We start from the raw sequence: 16257 nt of genomic DNA, 5'->3' as shown, positions 1-16257 counted from the left end.
GAGGGCTCTGGCTCTGGCTCTGCAGTGCCTGTCCAGGCCATCATTCCACCCCAACATGGCCTGTTGGAGCCCATCCGGGGCCTGAAGATTCTAGGCTCTCAAGGGTAAACTGCCCCACCACACAGGAGCTCTGCCACCCACTCACTGAGGAAGGACACTGCCATTTCCACCTGCCCATCCTGCCACTCTGTGAGTTCGTTGGGGAGGCCAGTCAGCTCTGCTGGAGGAGAAGGCCACCATGTGCCACAGGGCTGACCCGGTCATGCTGCATGCCAGTATTCAAACCCAGGGCTTAGTGAACACATGCGGTCACCTTGCAGGCAGCTGGCCTTCACACCTGGGCTTGCAGACGCTGCAGGTCCATGCTGCTTGACAGATCACACAGACAGCCAAGATCAGCGCTTAAGAATGTGCCCTCTGCTGACATATGTACCTTCTGGTTACTTTTGTTGGTCAAAGACTTGTGGTCTGGCTACCTTTAAGAGGGCAGGAGTGAGGTCTCCCCATGAGTCTGGGGCACCTCAGGACCTGGGTGGCCTGAAGCAGTCCTGGTTAGAAACCACATACACCCCAGAAGCTGGGAAATGGCATAGAGCTGCCCAACCAGCCATGGGCCCTGCCCCACTGCACAAGGAGCCTCTGCATAGCGGCTCCCACCCACTGGCCAGGCCCCACAAGGGCAAGCCTGAGCACTGATCTCATTTACATGTGTGATGTAATACCACATAGCTGAAAAAGGGAGTGAAAACCTGCCATTTGTGACAATAGACCCCAAGGGCACTGTGCCCTTGAGTGAACTAAATCAGAGAAAGACAAAGACTGTATGAGCTCACAGACACCTGGAGTCTAAAATCCTTAATGCAAAGGTGCAAAGCAGGCTATGAGGGCAGGGCTGTGGGGTGGGTGACTTGGGGTCGGAAGGTAAGGACTGGCAGTACTTGGTAAGTCAATCCTAGAGACACGGTGTTTACTGCAAAGTTGTTTAGACAGTAGATCTTAAAACACTGTCAGCACAAAACAATGTTATGACTGTATGTGATGGTACCAGACTTAATGGGTAGTCCTTTCACAACATACACATTTCAAATCACTGCATTATCCACCTTAAACTAATATGATACTGGATGTTAGTTGTTTCTCAAATGTCTACAGAGCCATTCTGCTCTACCTGAGGACACACAACGTGGCCAGTACACAGGCCCTGCCCACACCTGTCCCTTCTGCCATGCGGCAGGATCCAGTGTGATGCCAGTTGCCTGTTTTCCTCCTTTTCCTTTCTGGTGACTCTCCCAGCCCTCCACTTCTGGGGAGGCATGATCTGGGGCTGGGAAGGGACGTCCTCCAGCTCCGTGCCCTGAGGTGGCCCACCATGGGGCCCCAGTTGGTCCCACCTGCCCAGAGGTGGCTCCTGAGCTGCCAGCAGCAGTGCCGGCTTGGGCTGTCAGACGTGGCTTCTGTGGGCATCAGGGGCCAGTGCTCCTGGGGTCTGGCAAGTCCTGAGCCTCCTGCCTTGGCTTGGGAGCTGTCCCTGAGGGGCCAGCCCATCGAGGCAGGGTCTGCCTCCTTGACCGTCCCATGTTCTTGCTGTCAGGGGAGCTGGCCTGGGCCTGCTTTAAGGAGACTGAGCACTGATGTGTTAGCATTTGCAGCAGGAAGGGTACGAGGAGGGCAGGAGGTGAAGCAGTAGGGCAGGCAGCTCTGCCTGTGCATCAACCTGACCCCGCCCGGGCTGACTGGGTCAGGGGTCTGAGCATCAAAGCAACCCTGGTGATTCTGAGGACATGGGGCTGAGGCAGGTGCTGGCCCGGTGTGCAGGCAGATTGGGCCACACTGCCATCAGCCACACGGTGCTTACCAGAATATCAACACTGCCACCACTGGAGCTGTGGCTGTCAGACCTTTGGGTGGAGGCTCCAGGCCAGGGCTGGAGAATACTGGGTACAGGCCCAACGTCCCCCATGCAGCCCAGTGCAGGAGGTGGAAACACCCGTGGTCCTTGGGCTGGGTCATGTGGCCTGTGGGGGCAGCGGTGGCCGCCTACTGGCATAATTAATGTACGAAAAAATAAAAGTACATTCCAAGTATTTAAAAACTAATTGAAAAGTTAGACAACTTCTCTGGTGTTCTTCTTCCTGTTTACTGTTGGAGCGAGAGGCCCAAATTCCAGGTGGCTCTCTCACCAGGGAAGGGTCACTGCGGGACGGCCTGTTGTCATGGATGTCGGCTGCCTCAGCTGCTGGAGGGTGAGGAGGGCTGGTACTTCCATGTGGCCTGCCAGAGCACAGTCCACTCCTGCACACAGAGTCCGAGGGCAAACTGTGGAATTGGAAGTTCAATATTCAAAGCTGAGAGGAAGGCCGCAGAGGGGAGTGTGCTCAGCTGCAGAGTCCACAGTGGGGACTGAAGGGAAAAAAGCTCAATACACAAACACTGATCAGTTGCCTTTCCACACGCTGCAAAGAACAGTAAGTTGGAAAAAATACCATTTACAGTAGCACTGAAACAATAAATATTAGAGCTAAATTTAGTGAAAGATGTGCAGGATGCATGCATTAAGGCTACCACCAAAAATCACAGAGGGAAACAGAAGAGCGTGGCAAAGAGTCAGATGTCAATCGTCCCCCAATGGACCTACAGATCCAGTAAAACCCCAGCCAAACCTCTGAGAGCTTTTTTGTAGAAATGGATAAAATGGCTCTAAACTTTATGAGGAAACACAAAAGGACCCAGAGGCCTTGGGAATGAATGAGTTGAGGGCAAACACTGCCGGACTTCAGACAATTATAAAGCTACCCTAAACAAGAGGGTGTGGGATTGGAGGAAAGAAGGAAATACAGACACACGACACAGCAAGATCAAGAAACAACCCCACCAGAGTTGGCAGACTCCCACAAAGGCGCAGGTGACCTGGTGGGGAGGGCTCCTAGTCTACAGTGCTGGCCCACTGAGCACCTGGTATTCACCTTGCACCATGTGCAAGTTAACTCATGATGTGCCATAGGCCTCAACATACCTGCTAAAACCATAGCGTCCAGAGAAACATGGGCATCTTCATCATCTTGCTTCTGCATCAGAATCAAGAGCTTCTGCTTAGAAACACACAGGCATGCGAGGCCAGTGGATGGCAGAATGGCTGGAGCTCGTGAACTGGCCAACAGGACTGGCTACAACTGTGTCAGAGCTCGCAGGGTCGGCAGGCAGGGAGTGTTACCATTTGGCTATGTTTTTAAATGACCCACTTCCACCTACAAGCACCAGGTCCCCGGGGCCTGACAAGGCAGCACTTACCACTGGATGAGCCTGTGATCACTTGGGGTGAAGCCAGAAATGGCTCCAATTGGATGGTGGAGGCTGGGAAGCACTGAGGGCCTGCAAGAAAGGAGCTCAGGGTTCCGCAGAAAATGTAGCCTGTTGCTCCTTAATAGGAGCAGATGGGCCACCTCCTCCTCCTCCTAGGGACAAAGTAGAAGCCATAGGCTTGAGGGGTGGGGAGGCAGGCACCCCACATGAGCCAGGCAACTCTCAGTTGCAAAATCAAGTATGACCCCATAGAAATGAAGGTCTGTAGGGACCCCTACCCAACCTAGCCAGGTGCATGGCCGGAGGCTCAGTCCTCTGCCCGAGAACACTCAATTCCAATGACCCTGCCCGTCAGGGTGGCATCAGCCACTCAAAACAAACGTTAGATGGCAGTGGCCTCTCAACTCTTTCTGGCTGGGTTTCACAGAGCTGGAAGTCAGGTTACATGTCCCCAGGTGTGACGTGGAGGGAAACAGGATGCCAGAAAAAGGTGGCTCTCCCCAACAGCCTGAGCACTCTGGGCAGTAGATTTGAGGCCTAAGGGAGGGCCGGGGGCTCCCCAAGGCTCTTAGAAGAGCCCAGCAGTCTTGCCGCAGCCTCCTGCTGCTCCTCCCAGCAGGACCCAGGCACCTGAGGCCTGCGGGCGCTCCCATGAGCACAGACCCAGCAGAGTCCTGGGAGCAGAACAAGCGTTCAGAGACATCATGTAGATGGGACTCTCATTCACAATGGCTTGTGTTGATCATACATAGACATGGCTGTTTTGGATATACTGAGTTAAAATATTTCACAATTCCACTGTTCCTTCTTTTGCTCCTACCTGGCTACTAGAATGTTCAAAATTGAGTGTAGGCTCACAGTGCACTTCCACTGGGCACCTCAGGGACGGCCCCTCTCAACTTGGCTAGGAGTGGTGGTTGGCTCGTGAAAGGGCATGGGTCTTGGTGTGCTTGGCTAGGCTGTGGGAGTGGCAGGGCAGAGGGCTGGGTCTCCCCGTCTCCTCACGCACCCACCCAGGAGGTCTACCCAGCAGCATGGGGATGCCAGCAGCCCTGCAGAGGCTGGCACTGAGGCCCTAGGATGAGCCTTCCTGGATGCCACTGTGGCTGCACCACTCTGCCTGGCCATTGTTTCCAGGCCTGGGTAGCAGTTGTGAGCTCCTGTCCCAAGACACAGGACACAGAAGCTGCTGGGGTTGCCAGAGGCCTCCTCAGCCTGCCACATCTGCACCAGTGTGCCTGCACACTCCAACCTTGAATCTTGGGGCCCACAGTAAAGTGCTGACCTCGAATGTGTCCCAAGAAGAGCTGGAATGCATCCTTTCTGCCAAAGCATGGGGCAGAGAGCCAGGTAGCAGCTTATCTAGTTTCAGGAATCACTGGAAAAGGTCAGAGTGGGAGGGGATCAGTGCGTGGTCACTGTCTTCCTGGGACCATCCGCTGGTGGTGGGTGCTCAACTGCCAGGGTCACCCAATGATCTAGACAAATGGGATCTTAACATTAGTAAAAGAGGCAGGCATACCAAGGACTGGAACACAGCCATTTCAGTTCCCAGGGTGGGGGGAGATTTAAACACTTGGGATTCAGCTCTTGCACCCCTCCCACAGCCATGGAAAAACCACTGTGGCTGGCCGCCTGCCCAAAGGAGATGCATGGCAGTCAGGATCTGTGAGCTGAGTCCACGTCAGCCAGTTCCCATGTGTGACCGTCATTTTAAGCTGCCGAGTATTCTCAAGGCTTTAAGGTGGAAATAACAAAGCAACACACAGACCCATTTCTTAGATTTCCTGGGCCAGTGCTGTGCATAAAGAATACCCTCAGCAGGACTTCATCAGCTTGACAAGGCCTAATGGGCAACCTCAGTGTCACAGACGGTGCACTGAGAATGGGGTGCAATGGCCACCAGGCATGCCGAATTCATGCCTCACTCCTGTGGAACATGTTTCATTACCATCCTGGTGAGTTCTGTGAAGACAACTCTCAGCGAAGCAGGACGATGGGCTGATAAAACTGGACCAGAGCAGCAGGAAAACACCTGCAGTGTGGAACAGAGCCGGGACGAGACATGTGCACAGGAGAGACTCTGCAGGTCACAGGAGCAGCATGCCATTTCGGTGGACAGATAGTGACCTACTCATAATTAGTAGTGATTTGGGAAAACCATTTTCCCACCTGGCAAAAAGCACACAAGATCTACTTATGACCCCAGCATAGGGACAGACTGGCACGCTAGACTGATACACTCGCACCATGAGGGGGAAGAACTTACAAAATTTATGATGCAAGAATTAAAAACTGTGAGTCAGAAGATACTCTGAATAAATATAGCTGGTATGGAGGTGGGCAGAAAGTATCTAATACACAGCAAAGGTAAGCAGCCAAAGGCAAATACTAGGTCAACAGGGAAAGAGCACCCTGTAGACACACGGGAGAAGGGGACAACCCCTCAGTTTCTGGGGAGGAGACCCTGTCCACATGTCAGGTCCCTATCACCCACCTCAGCCTGTGTTACGCTGGCATCACTGGCCTTTAAGGATGAGTTGCCACTTTGCTTTGAGGTTCACTTGTGATCCAAAGACCACGAGGCCCCAACGTCACTGCCAAGGGCTTTTGGTGACATCTCCTAAGTGGCCATTTCACACAGGAACAAAAGACCCAACACAGGGCATGTATTTTTGGCAAACACCGGACTTAATGAAGCTATTTCCTCATGAATATTTGACTTGAACCTCACCTGGGATGTCCTAAACCACAGAGCCTCCAGGGACAACTTGCACGTGTATGGGGTAAGCCTCTGTCATCCACACAGGTTGAAAGCAACCTGTATTTCACTCTCATGACACTGATGGAAACAGACAAAAATAATTCTTTAAAAAGATACATTCTTGAAGAAAATTTTAATTTAAAAAAAGCAAAAGAAAAATTGAACAGTGCCTAAGTTTTTATTTTTCATAACCTACATTTTTTTTCAAATTAGACAGTTTTACACTGAATGACACAAAAGGAAACTTAAATTACCAATAGTTTACACATAAGCTTGATTCCAGTCTTAATGAAAAGGAGCAGAACAGAAATAAAGCCCTCAAGAAAGCTTCCGAGTTACACTCCATTCTGCGAATTGGCAGCTGCTGGCTCTCTGGGTGTCTGATTGTTGCTCTCTGTGAACAGGCTGCAAAGCCCCCAGCCCGGGCCCAGCCCGCTGACGGCAGATGCCACCTCCTCACCTGCTGCCCTCGTGAGAAACTGAGCCAGCTCTTACACGTGATCTGCAGTGATCCTGACTTTATAGCAACATGAAGCATTTTCTGCCACCCACTTGTGACAACCGGCGATGTGATTACAGGAGGGCCTGATCAGAAACATCATGACACAAACTCCTAAAAAGCAACTACTCTACTTGAAATTCTGATGAAGTGGGGCCAGATTTTCATTCTTACATTTCCAAATGGGAAGAATAGTCACCCAAGCCTGTAAGTTTGGTGATTGCTATACCTGATTCTAGACCTTTAGATACTGCTGGGGAAAGGAAAAGCATTAAGTTTCTAAAAATGGATGAAAGCCTCCTACCGCTGGCTGCATGTGCCTCATCCCAGCTGCCTGTGCGCCAGCTCCCATTCTTTTCTTTGAGTGTAAAACCTCACAGTAGTATCAGAAAGACTGGGTTTTCTTGGACATTATATAGCTAACTGGCATATTGCCTTTGCTTAATTAAAAATGCTATGAAAATCACATCAGAGTGAAAATTCAGCCCTTGATGAAGATTCAGACTCTGGTTGCGGGCACAGTAAATGTGGCACAGGAAGCTCATACAGAGGCAGCAGAATCTGCAAGAACATGCAGCGTGCTCACAGCCAACATGCCACCTTGTGTCACTACCCACCACACCGCCTGGCTGCAGTCTGCTATCCTGAGTAACCACTCCAACCTGCCTGCAGCTGCCGAACCCTGCACTCTCCCCCAATGAACAGCAGCCAGTCAGCCTCAGCTGGCCCTAACACATACCCACCTCCAGGGAAAGAGGTTCTGTCCTTAAAAACCAGTGTCTACTGCACAGGGTAATGATGGCTAACAACCCTGGCTCCCTCCACCAGCAAGGACTGCAATCTTAACGAACCCTGGGGCTCAGAGCTGGCCTTCCCAATTCTTGTACAGTACTCATTAGTTTGGGTGTAAGAGGTCAATTATTTCTGTTATCTTTAATCAGCAATCTGACAACTGCTAAGAAATTCCCATGTTTCTTCTACAGGAATTTGCAAATATTAGGGCTGTGTGTATTTACAGGTATTTAAATCATGACAACTTTTCTGCAGGATAAGCGATAGTCAAATACACCAGGGCTTATGTCCCTCTGGCAGGTAAGCCACACCTAGCTATGTGATTCTAAGTCATTATTCTTCACTTTCATCTATCTTAAAGCTCTCCAGTTTCTCTCTCTATACTGCACTTTCACATTAGCTGTGATCAGTACATATTTACGTACTTTTAAGAAGAGCATGAAAAGGCTTTAGTAAGACCCCACTTCCCTTCTGCAGCAGCAGCAAAGAGGCAGAATCAGTTCAACCCCAGTATAAAGGAAAAAGAAAGACCCCAACAAACTAAAATAATATTCAAACCACAACATTTAGTTTATCTACATCCAGCTCCATAGCAACATTTATAATATAGTAACAATTTTTATCAGATTTTCTCTTTAGGGTACCTGTTTAATATGTTCTGATTATTTACAACTGTACAAGCAAAGCACACACTCCCAAGTGCACATGTGATACAGTATCAACTATTTGCATTTACAGGGTTTTTCAACAATCTGAAAAAAGATCAACTGTTGAGGATCTCCTTGGTATATTACAACATGACTGTTAGCTCTCACAGTACATAAGCCAACTCAGTAAGACCAGCAACAGCAGCCCCCACCTGACTGAGTAGCTCTGTAATCCAGCCACGCCAACCCAGGGCCGGTCTCCATGAACTCTAAGCTGTCTCATACAAAAGTTAAGGCAAAGTCATTTTCAAGTTTAAATAAAATTCAAGTCTTTAAATATTGGATGGAAATAATTTTTTTAAAAAACCTTCAGTCTTGTTAAATAACATTGTGTGGAATAAACTGTATGGTTACATTTAGTGGGAAATATTTTAATGTATGCTGCTTACAATACTTAAAGAAATTTAGGCCCTTTAAAACAAAATAATTTATGTGCAGCTTTATCATAAACGGCTAGCTTCTGTGTGTGCGTGCCCTTCAAGCACGGCACCTGCATGGGGCATCAGCAAGACCCTGGTCCTGGCGTTAGGGACAGCGGGGACTTCCATCTACCACCAACGGCACCAGACGCCCTTCGCTCACGATTCAGCAATGTCTCCACTGAGTGCCGATGCACAGGCGTAGGCAGGAGCTGCCAACATGGGGGAACCCCCGGAGCCACGGCAGGCTCCCACACCCTCCCCACAGCTTGCAGGTTAAGACCACATCAGGGTACAGTGTCGAGTTGACAGGTCAGTGAGCAATACAGTTTTGTTTTTTCATGTAGGTTCTATTCACAATGTGCTCTTGAGTCTACCTTATATAACAACCACTTGAGACTGGAGTGAGAAGCTGGTTGCTTGCTTACAGCCCATCAAAACTCAAGGTTTCAAGTTTTCTCAGGTCAACTTTGCCCAGTAGATCAAAAATGGGCTATAGTTTTTTAGAGAAAAAAATGCCAGCATCACTTGTTAAGATTCTGAAAAAGTCAAGTCCCGTGCCAGCGTGTGGTGCAAGCAGACCCTACCTTTCTCCAGGCCATGCTGGCGTGTGCTTTGTGCCCTTGTCTGGCTGTCCTTAGCTACGCCGCCATCTGGACAACTCACATACACACTTGCTAACCAGTCATTCAAAAAAATGAAGTAGCATAGTTCTGCATAATTCAGAAAAACTCACTATATATAGCTTGCATTCATAGCCATGTGGAGGCTTAATAAAAATATCAATTTGTTAGGATAAATGCATTTTCTATCCTGAAAAAAATCAGACTTATGCATCACCTCCAGTTAAGCACCAACCTAAAATAAGGTTTATATTAATTAAATCCTGAAAAATAGATTTTTTTTCAAGAGGGGGAAAATCCAACTCACAGAAGAAAAATAACTTGCAGACATCTCATGGGCCTGGGCTACACTGCAAGCTCCTAACCAGCGGCTCATTCCCGGTACCGAGTGGGACAGTGCTTAGTTGTGGTGACCTCAGCTCCTCAGGCCTCCCCGACCTCGGCGCTCACTGAGGGGACTGTGGAGGGGTGCTCTGTTCTCTGTGGGGGCGCCTCCCTGTGGCAGGGGGGGAGGGCCGGCGGCCCGGCAGCCTTCTCTGGTCTCTGGGTGGTCCTGGGTTGGACTTGGTGGTGGGGGGCTCTCTCTCGGTGAGCTTCTTTTCTTCCTTTCCACAACCGACAGGGTTTGGCTTTTGCTCTTTCTGGGGTTGCAAAAGGGCAGATGGGGGCTCTCTACTTGTCCTCTGACAAATCTCCGCATAGCTGGGCTTTCGCAATTCCTGGGAAATAGACAAACTCCGGGATTATATGCGTCAAATGGGTCTCCAGCAACATGTAAAAACAAAGTTTACTTCAGACAAAAGTAAAGTTTTCAAGTGCAACCAAACCACCAAGTTCAAAAGTATTACTTTTACGAAGTTCATGAATTTCAACACTGGTGCTCCCTCTGCAGCAGAGCTTTCCCTCCAAAATGCTCTAGAACATACTGTGAACGGATGAACTACTGAGGAACAAGTGCTGACAGGACCCTCGGCCCTGGGCTGCACCCCCACACTACACACAGTGCCTGCCCAACTTGTCGTGGACAAACGACCTTCAGAAACCGTTCTCCAGGGTCTCTGTGCACATTGCAAACTAGAGGGCTGAAGGAGTGGGTTCAGGAAAGGTGAAGAGAGTCAAAAACTATAAAAAAAAAAAAAGCTAACAGGGTTTCAGGTAAGTAGTAGCATAAAGGCTAAATGACAGAAGAAAAGAGAACATTTAAAACCATTTCACCTCCACGAACCATTTAACTTAAAAATAACTTAGACCTAAAAATTATTTTAAAGACTCAACAGGGGATGATAATAAGGGCTTCTCGTCCAAATCTAGTTGACAAAAGCTCAGCCACAATCAAATTGAGGACAACACAAATCAAAATAAAACAGGCTGGCTTGCCCTGGCAGGTCTGTGGAATGGAGGTCCCTGGGAGCAGGTGGTGGGCCCTGGTGGTCGGGGCACAGTGCAGCTCTGACGGCCACAAATCCCTGAGAACACTGGGATCTTAACACCCCTGGTGAGGCAGCCTCATTCACCCAACACTGAAATTTGGCCCTGTGGCTATGTGGCAAGAAATAACCTGAGAGGTCAGTGGAAGGGAGCAGCTGACACCAAGGTATCCCACAGAAAGCACAGGCACATGGAACAAATCCAATGGGCAGATTTTACTGAAAATGAGATGACAGAGGGGAGGGGCTGTCCTGCCCTGAGGTACCAGCGCTGCCTCTGCAGGCCGCAGGGGGTGGCGGGCACGTACCGTGGCAGCGCCGTTCACCTGCACCGATTTACTCGCTGTGGCAGCCAGGGCGGAAGGAAGCCTGTCCACACCGAGGGTCTCCCTCTGCTTCTCCACCACCTTGTGATCCCTGTAAAAAGCACTCCCATTTGAGTCTGCCACACGACAGTAGCTGTGCAGGTTGATGGGGACACATGGTAGCACGCAGTACTTACTCGGGCAGGCAGGCTGGGGATGGGGGCCGTGCACGGGCTGCTGCCAAGGCACAGGGAGCCGGCGCCACGGGCTCTCTGGAGGTTGCTATAGGACCGGTGTTAGGGCTTGTGTCCACGGTCAGGCTCTGAAACCATGGGAGCGGCAGCTTGTAAGTGGGTCCTATCATCTTAAAGATGCCAACAAAGGCACCAGCCTCCCACCCCCACGGATATGGTGTGTCCTGCCTGCTTCACAGGGACACAGAGCAGTCTGTCCCTGAGGGTCCCCTTTCCATCCCTGTTTGGCCACCCCTGTCCCGGGCCTTCTCCTGGGCTTCCACTAGAGTCATCTGTGAGCTTGTTTCCTCAGGTGAACAGATATCAGAAGCATCTTATTAATGTGGAACACCCCAGCACTTAGCAGGCTGGCTCACAGCCAGTGCTCCCATATCTATAAGTGGGGGTTCCAGTGCACTTCAGGGCAGCTCATTCTCATACCCAGAACCAAAGACCAGCACCTCCTGCTGATACATATGTGAGTGCCTGGTGGTTGTGGCCAGTGCTGGCTGTGGTCCCCTGAATCCACAAATGGGCCCTGGAAGCAGAGTCAACTCTCCCAGTTTCACAGACGGGAGCACTGGAGTTAGCTTGCCCGTTGTCAGGGCAGGGACTGGGTAGCACACCCACTCCCGCCAGGACCCCACCTCCATGGGGACAGCTCACACATGGTCATCCTCACCTTGAGTGATTAGTAAGTAATGAGGTTAAGTGTAAAGAGACATTTTCTTAAAGATTTTACTTTTCAAATCAGATAAAAGATTCCTAAAGTGAACTAAACCAAGAACTTCTTAATGGAGCAAGATGGGGAATGGCACCAGCCTGGCTGGCCTGAGAGGGACCAGAGGCATGTAGCCCTCCCCAAGAAACAGAGCCTGTAATTCTGTCCTCAAGCTGAGCGGAAAATGCCTCCTTTTGTGAAAGCTCATTCAATCCAGGCTACATGGAACTCAGTTCAAGCAGCCCCAAGAGAGCTCACACTTGAGGCCCCTGTGGCTGCTAAGCCCCCTCCTGCTGGATCCCAAATGCGAGTGTCAAGGTGACCCAACAGCTCCTCGAGGAACCAGGTTCATTCAGACTTTTCAAAAACTTCAATTCTTTCTTCAAAAACAAATTCAAATGGGAGAAACAGCAGCTGCTGTTCTCAAAGCAGGGTAGAGGCCAGCCTTGTCTGCTCCTCTGCTCACGGCTGAGAGGTAGGTTGGTTTGAACGTAAGTCATGATCTTTGATCTGTCTTGATCCCCAACATCATTCTACAGGGCATTTGTAGTCTAGAAATTATTGTTTGGAAGTTTAAATACTAAATATTAATGCACAACAAGACATGCCAAATTTATATTAATGTTAATATAAAATACACTCTTGGAATTCACTTAACTTCGAAGGTTAAAACCAGAGCAGTAACCAGTACCCATATAAGAGGACTGAACACACTGGGCTTCAGCAATCACACTGTCAACCTGGCCTGGTGACTGAGGAACTTCAAGGCAGTCTACAGGTGTACACGGTTGGGACGTGGCTGCAAGGTGGTGCCAACCCCCATCCAGAGGCCAGGGCTTTCTGACTCCTTACATTGGAGGGTAGTAAGCTGGCAGGGATGGGCTTCCATTAGGAAGTTCCACAAGGCTGAGTACTCGCATAGGGACCTGTGCCAGGGGTTCCTCTGCACAGGTGAAGAGCTCACAAGCCGAAAACACCAGTGCCAGCAGCAGGACAAACCCCCTCAACTCGTTCCCTACAGCAGAAGCCAGAAGGCACACTGGACGCTGCACTCTGACTCTGCAGCCCAGCTGGTTCTTGGGACTGTCATCATGGCTGGAATGAGAGCAATTCCGTTGTCAGTCTACAAGTTCATCAAAGCTAAAGGTTATAGCAAAGTTCTTCCTGGCTTCTTGTTACTGATGCAGATTACTGAAAATTATAATTTAGATTTCTCTGTTATATTCTGTGATTTGTAAAGTAGGGGCAGGTCCTCAATAACAACAATAATGCAATAATCTGCATTTCTGAGTGTGAGAAGTGTCTACACAGCATACCCCCACACAGGCTTCTACCTCTGACCCTGGCAGCAAGGGAATTACGAGGGTCCAGTCCAGGGATCAACTCTGGCCCTACTACTCAAAATCTGTGTGGCCTCGGCAAGTCCCTTGCTTTCTGGCAACCCTAAGCACTGCATGGTAAAGAGTCCAGCAAGGTGCCTGGCACAAGGTCTGCACTCCATAAATGTCAGCAAGCACCAGGCTGGTAGTAAGCATCTTACCCTTTCTTTCGATGTTCCTATTAGCAAACTAGACAGCCTGTTTTCAAACAAGTCCTCTGTCTTCAGATGGCCTGCTGCCCCAGGCAGTGGAGGAAAGCTGGACAACCCTAATTCGAAGCTTGGGGACGGAGGCTTTGGGGGTGTTGGAGACTGAGTTTGGCTCCTCTGAAAGAAAATAAGACCAGCAAAGTACACAGTGTAGCCAGTCAGAATGGTACTGAGAAACACCAAAAGAGATAGAAGCAGATAGCCAGGTCTCCAATCTTGTGATCTCCCCATCTGTCTGAAAAAGCAACAGACAGATAATCCAGCCACACCAATGTTTGGTCATGTAATCGAAGGCCACTTGTTAGGCAGCTTTGAGCACTGAGAGCAGAGCTGTAAGGCTGAGCCCTCAAGGCTGCTGCCGGCCACGGCCCGCACACCCTTCCTTCTCTATGCCCACCATACCCTCTGTTGTCTGGCCTCCTGAAAGGATGCAGGTGTGGAGCTGAGAGCAGATAGGGAGATGCTGCAAAAAACCCCACCCCTAGTCAAAACTCAAGGAGCCTGAGTCTACACATTAACAATACTCATCTCCAGACAAGTTTCATGTCATCACAGAATGTCTGTAAACTGGATCATAGAGGAGATAGAAGACAAAACAATGTTATTCTCTCAACTCTACAACTTAGATAAGAAATTTTACAGAGATATCCATTAATGGTTTAACAAAAAAAGGGGAGGCTTATCTGAAAATTAACTTATGGAAACACTTTATATTTTAACATCACTATGTAAAAATATGGCATTTGACAACAGATTCTTATTGGATTCCTTGACTTGAAGAATAAACTCAGCATAGTAATATCCAAATGCAATACTATCTCAGGAGAGAGGCAGTGATGGAGCTTGGGGAAAAGCAACCACTTGGCTTGCTCTAACGAACTGGCAGTCATTAGATGCTAAGTGTCCAGGCCTTGGCTGAAGGTTACAGAAGCAGAAGGGGAGGGGCTTGTACACGGTGGACACAGGCTTAGTAGATGGTGGGCCTGCCCACCAGGCTGCTTGCTTCAAAGGGCCAACACTTCCCAGCAACTTGTACTGACAGGAAGCTCCCTCCCCACAGCAGAGACCAGAGCAGTTGGCTGAACTCAAGGGAGTACAGGGCAGAGCCAAAATGCTGAAAAAAACCCACCACCCCTCTCGGAACCCCTGCCAATCTCTCCTTACTAGGGTGTAGGTGCTGGAGGCCAGCTGGTTTTGATGAGGTCGGTGTCCTCAGAACTAAGCTTGCATTTAATAACCATGTCTGCTTAGTAGGAATTGAACTTAAATGACTTGCAAAAACAATGCAGGCTTCAAGTACTCACTGTGAACTTGTCCTCCCTTTTCTTACGGTAGCCAAAGGAATTCTTCCTAGTAGAGAGGAAAGTGTGACTGTTAGTTCTTTTGCACCTGCAACATTTTTCATAGAGCACATGTGTACACATATATTCAGCCTTTATTCCTTTGTAATCTTTTATAGGTGCCTCCTGACTCTACAATACCAGTCACAAGAAGTATAAGCAAAATGAACAAAACTTTTATAGTAAAGCACTAAAACTGATGTCCAGATAGTTCTCTAAAGGAAGTAAAACAAATTTATTGGAAAGATTTCCTAGTGGTTACTTAGAACTCGTTTCAATATGAGTATGTGGCCATCTGTCCCGTTGGAGTGACAAGATGTGCAAAACCTGATACTGAACTGCACAGGAGCATTGTGAACAGGAGGCAATGAGGATGCATCAAGGTCACCACCAAATGGGAAGAGCCCAAGTAGCTGGTCATCCCGCCCACTCCCCTACACCCAGACACTGCCGTCAACGCCCACCCTTCACCCCTGAACCACACCTGGACCCTGCAGACAGCAGGGTCTACACCTGACTACCAGCCACACGCTCCATGCTAAATTTCCATGGCTCAGAATCAGAGACCACTGGCAGCAGCACCGTACTACACGTCACAGCAACAAACACTGGCCAAAGTCTTCAGGACAGGCTCTGAAGATTCCAGCACACTTTCACTGCCCTGGACAGGCTCACATGACCTAATAACTCACATTTCATTCTAATTTAACTTATTTACCCTGTGTCATTTCAGCTGGGTGCAAAGACTCCCTGAGGGCCCTGTATTATATAAGCTGGAAAGGAGCCTAGAAATAACCTTGACTAGTTCCTTTATTTTACAGAAAACCTACAAGCAGGCTTACCCATAGCTTAAGTTGTCAGAGCCTTAGACCTCTGCTGAGTGGGGGTGCTCCGTGGAGCCCTCGCTAGCCACTCCAGGAGGGGGACAGGGCAGAGCACACCCTCTCCTCCAGAAACGACTCCAGAAGCAGCTTGTGCCTTCAACCAGTTCCTAGTGAAGACCAAACACCTGCCTAAGTGGCCACAGCCAATGCACATGGGGCACCAGGCCATGGGGACTGCACTCATGGTGGAGCAGCAGCAGCTCTCAACCCTCACTGACAACCTCACAGGGATCCCCTCAGCACCAGGACCTGCAGAGGGGTCCCAACCCGGATTACGGCAGCAATGCCACATACCAATCCCCTCTGCATCACACCCCATCAAAAGTACCCCGAGAACCAGTGTGTAGGGGGATCTTCCCATCACTGTGTTTGGAGGCAACCTGTGACAAAGTTTGCCTGCCTACTACTACCAACAGCATCCAGCCTGGCCTAGGACACCAGCCACTTGGCAGTACACTGATGATATTGGCCCTCGCCCACTCTGGAGGAGGCAGAGCATCTGCTGACTGCTGGCCTGTCGGTGCCACGCAGGGGCCCATGGAGATGCCCACACTGCCAGGTGAAGGGGCCAGCAGTGCCTACAAAGGGTGGTCCCAGCTCAGGAGCTGCAGCAGATGCTGTGACAGGGCCACAGCAGCTCATGTGGCCCGGGCAC

At 49.7% G+C, this 16257-nt stretch overlaps 1 protein-coding gene across 5 annotated transcripts in view; it reads right to left on the bottom strand.

Annotated features, from left to right (window-relative positions):
- Positions 1–6223: 6223 nt before the first annotated feature.
- The window catches only part of LARP4B (La ribonucleoprotein 4B), a 114776-nt gene continuing 104742 nt past the window's right edge, over positions 6224–16257 (bottom strand). For 4 of the 5 annotated variants that reach the window (XM_073229482.1, XM_036993700.2, XM_073229480.1 and 1 more), the window contains 5 exons: positions 14683–14728; positions 13331–13495; positions 11034–11158; positions 10840–10948; positions 6224–9823 (listed from right to left, as the gene is read on the bottom strand). In XM_073229482.1, the coding sequence (XP_073085583.1) occupies positions 9551–9823; positions 10840–10948; positions 11034–11158; positions 13331–13495; positions 14683–14728 (718 nt within the window). In that variant the 3' untranslated portion in view covers positions 6224–9550. The remainder of the gene's footprint in view (positions 9824–10839; positions 10949–11033; positions 11159–13330; positions 13496–14682; positions 14729–16257) is intronic. The other variant, XM_073229481.1, reaches the window with a different exon arrangement.

Source organism: Manis javanica, chromosome 2 (assembly GCF_040802235.1).
Source record: "Manis javanica isolate MJ-LG chromosome 2, MJ_LKY, whole genome shotgun sequence".
Classification (NCBI taxonomy): domain Eukaryota; kingdom Metazoa; phylum Chordata; class Mammalia; order Pholidota; family Manidae; genus Manis; species Manis javanica.
This window is presented reverse-complemented; position numbering and strand designations above follow the sequence as displayed.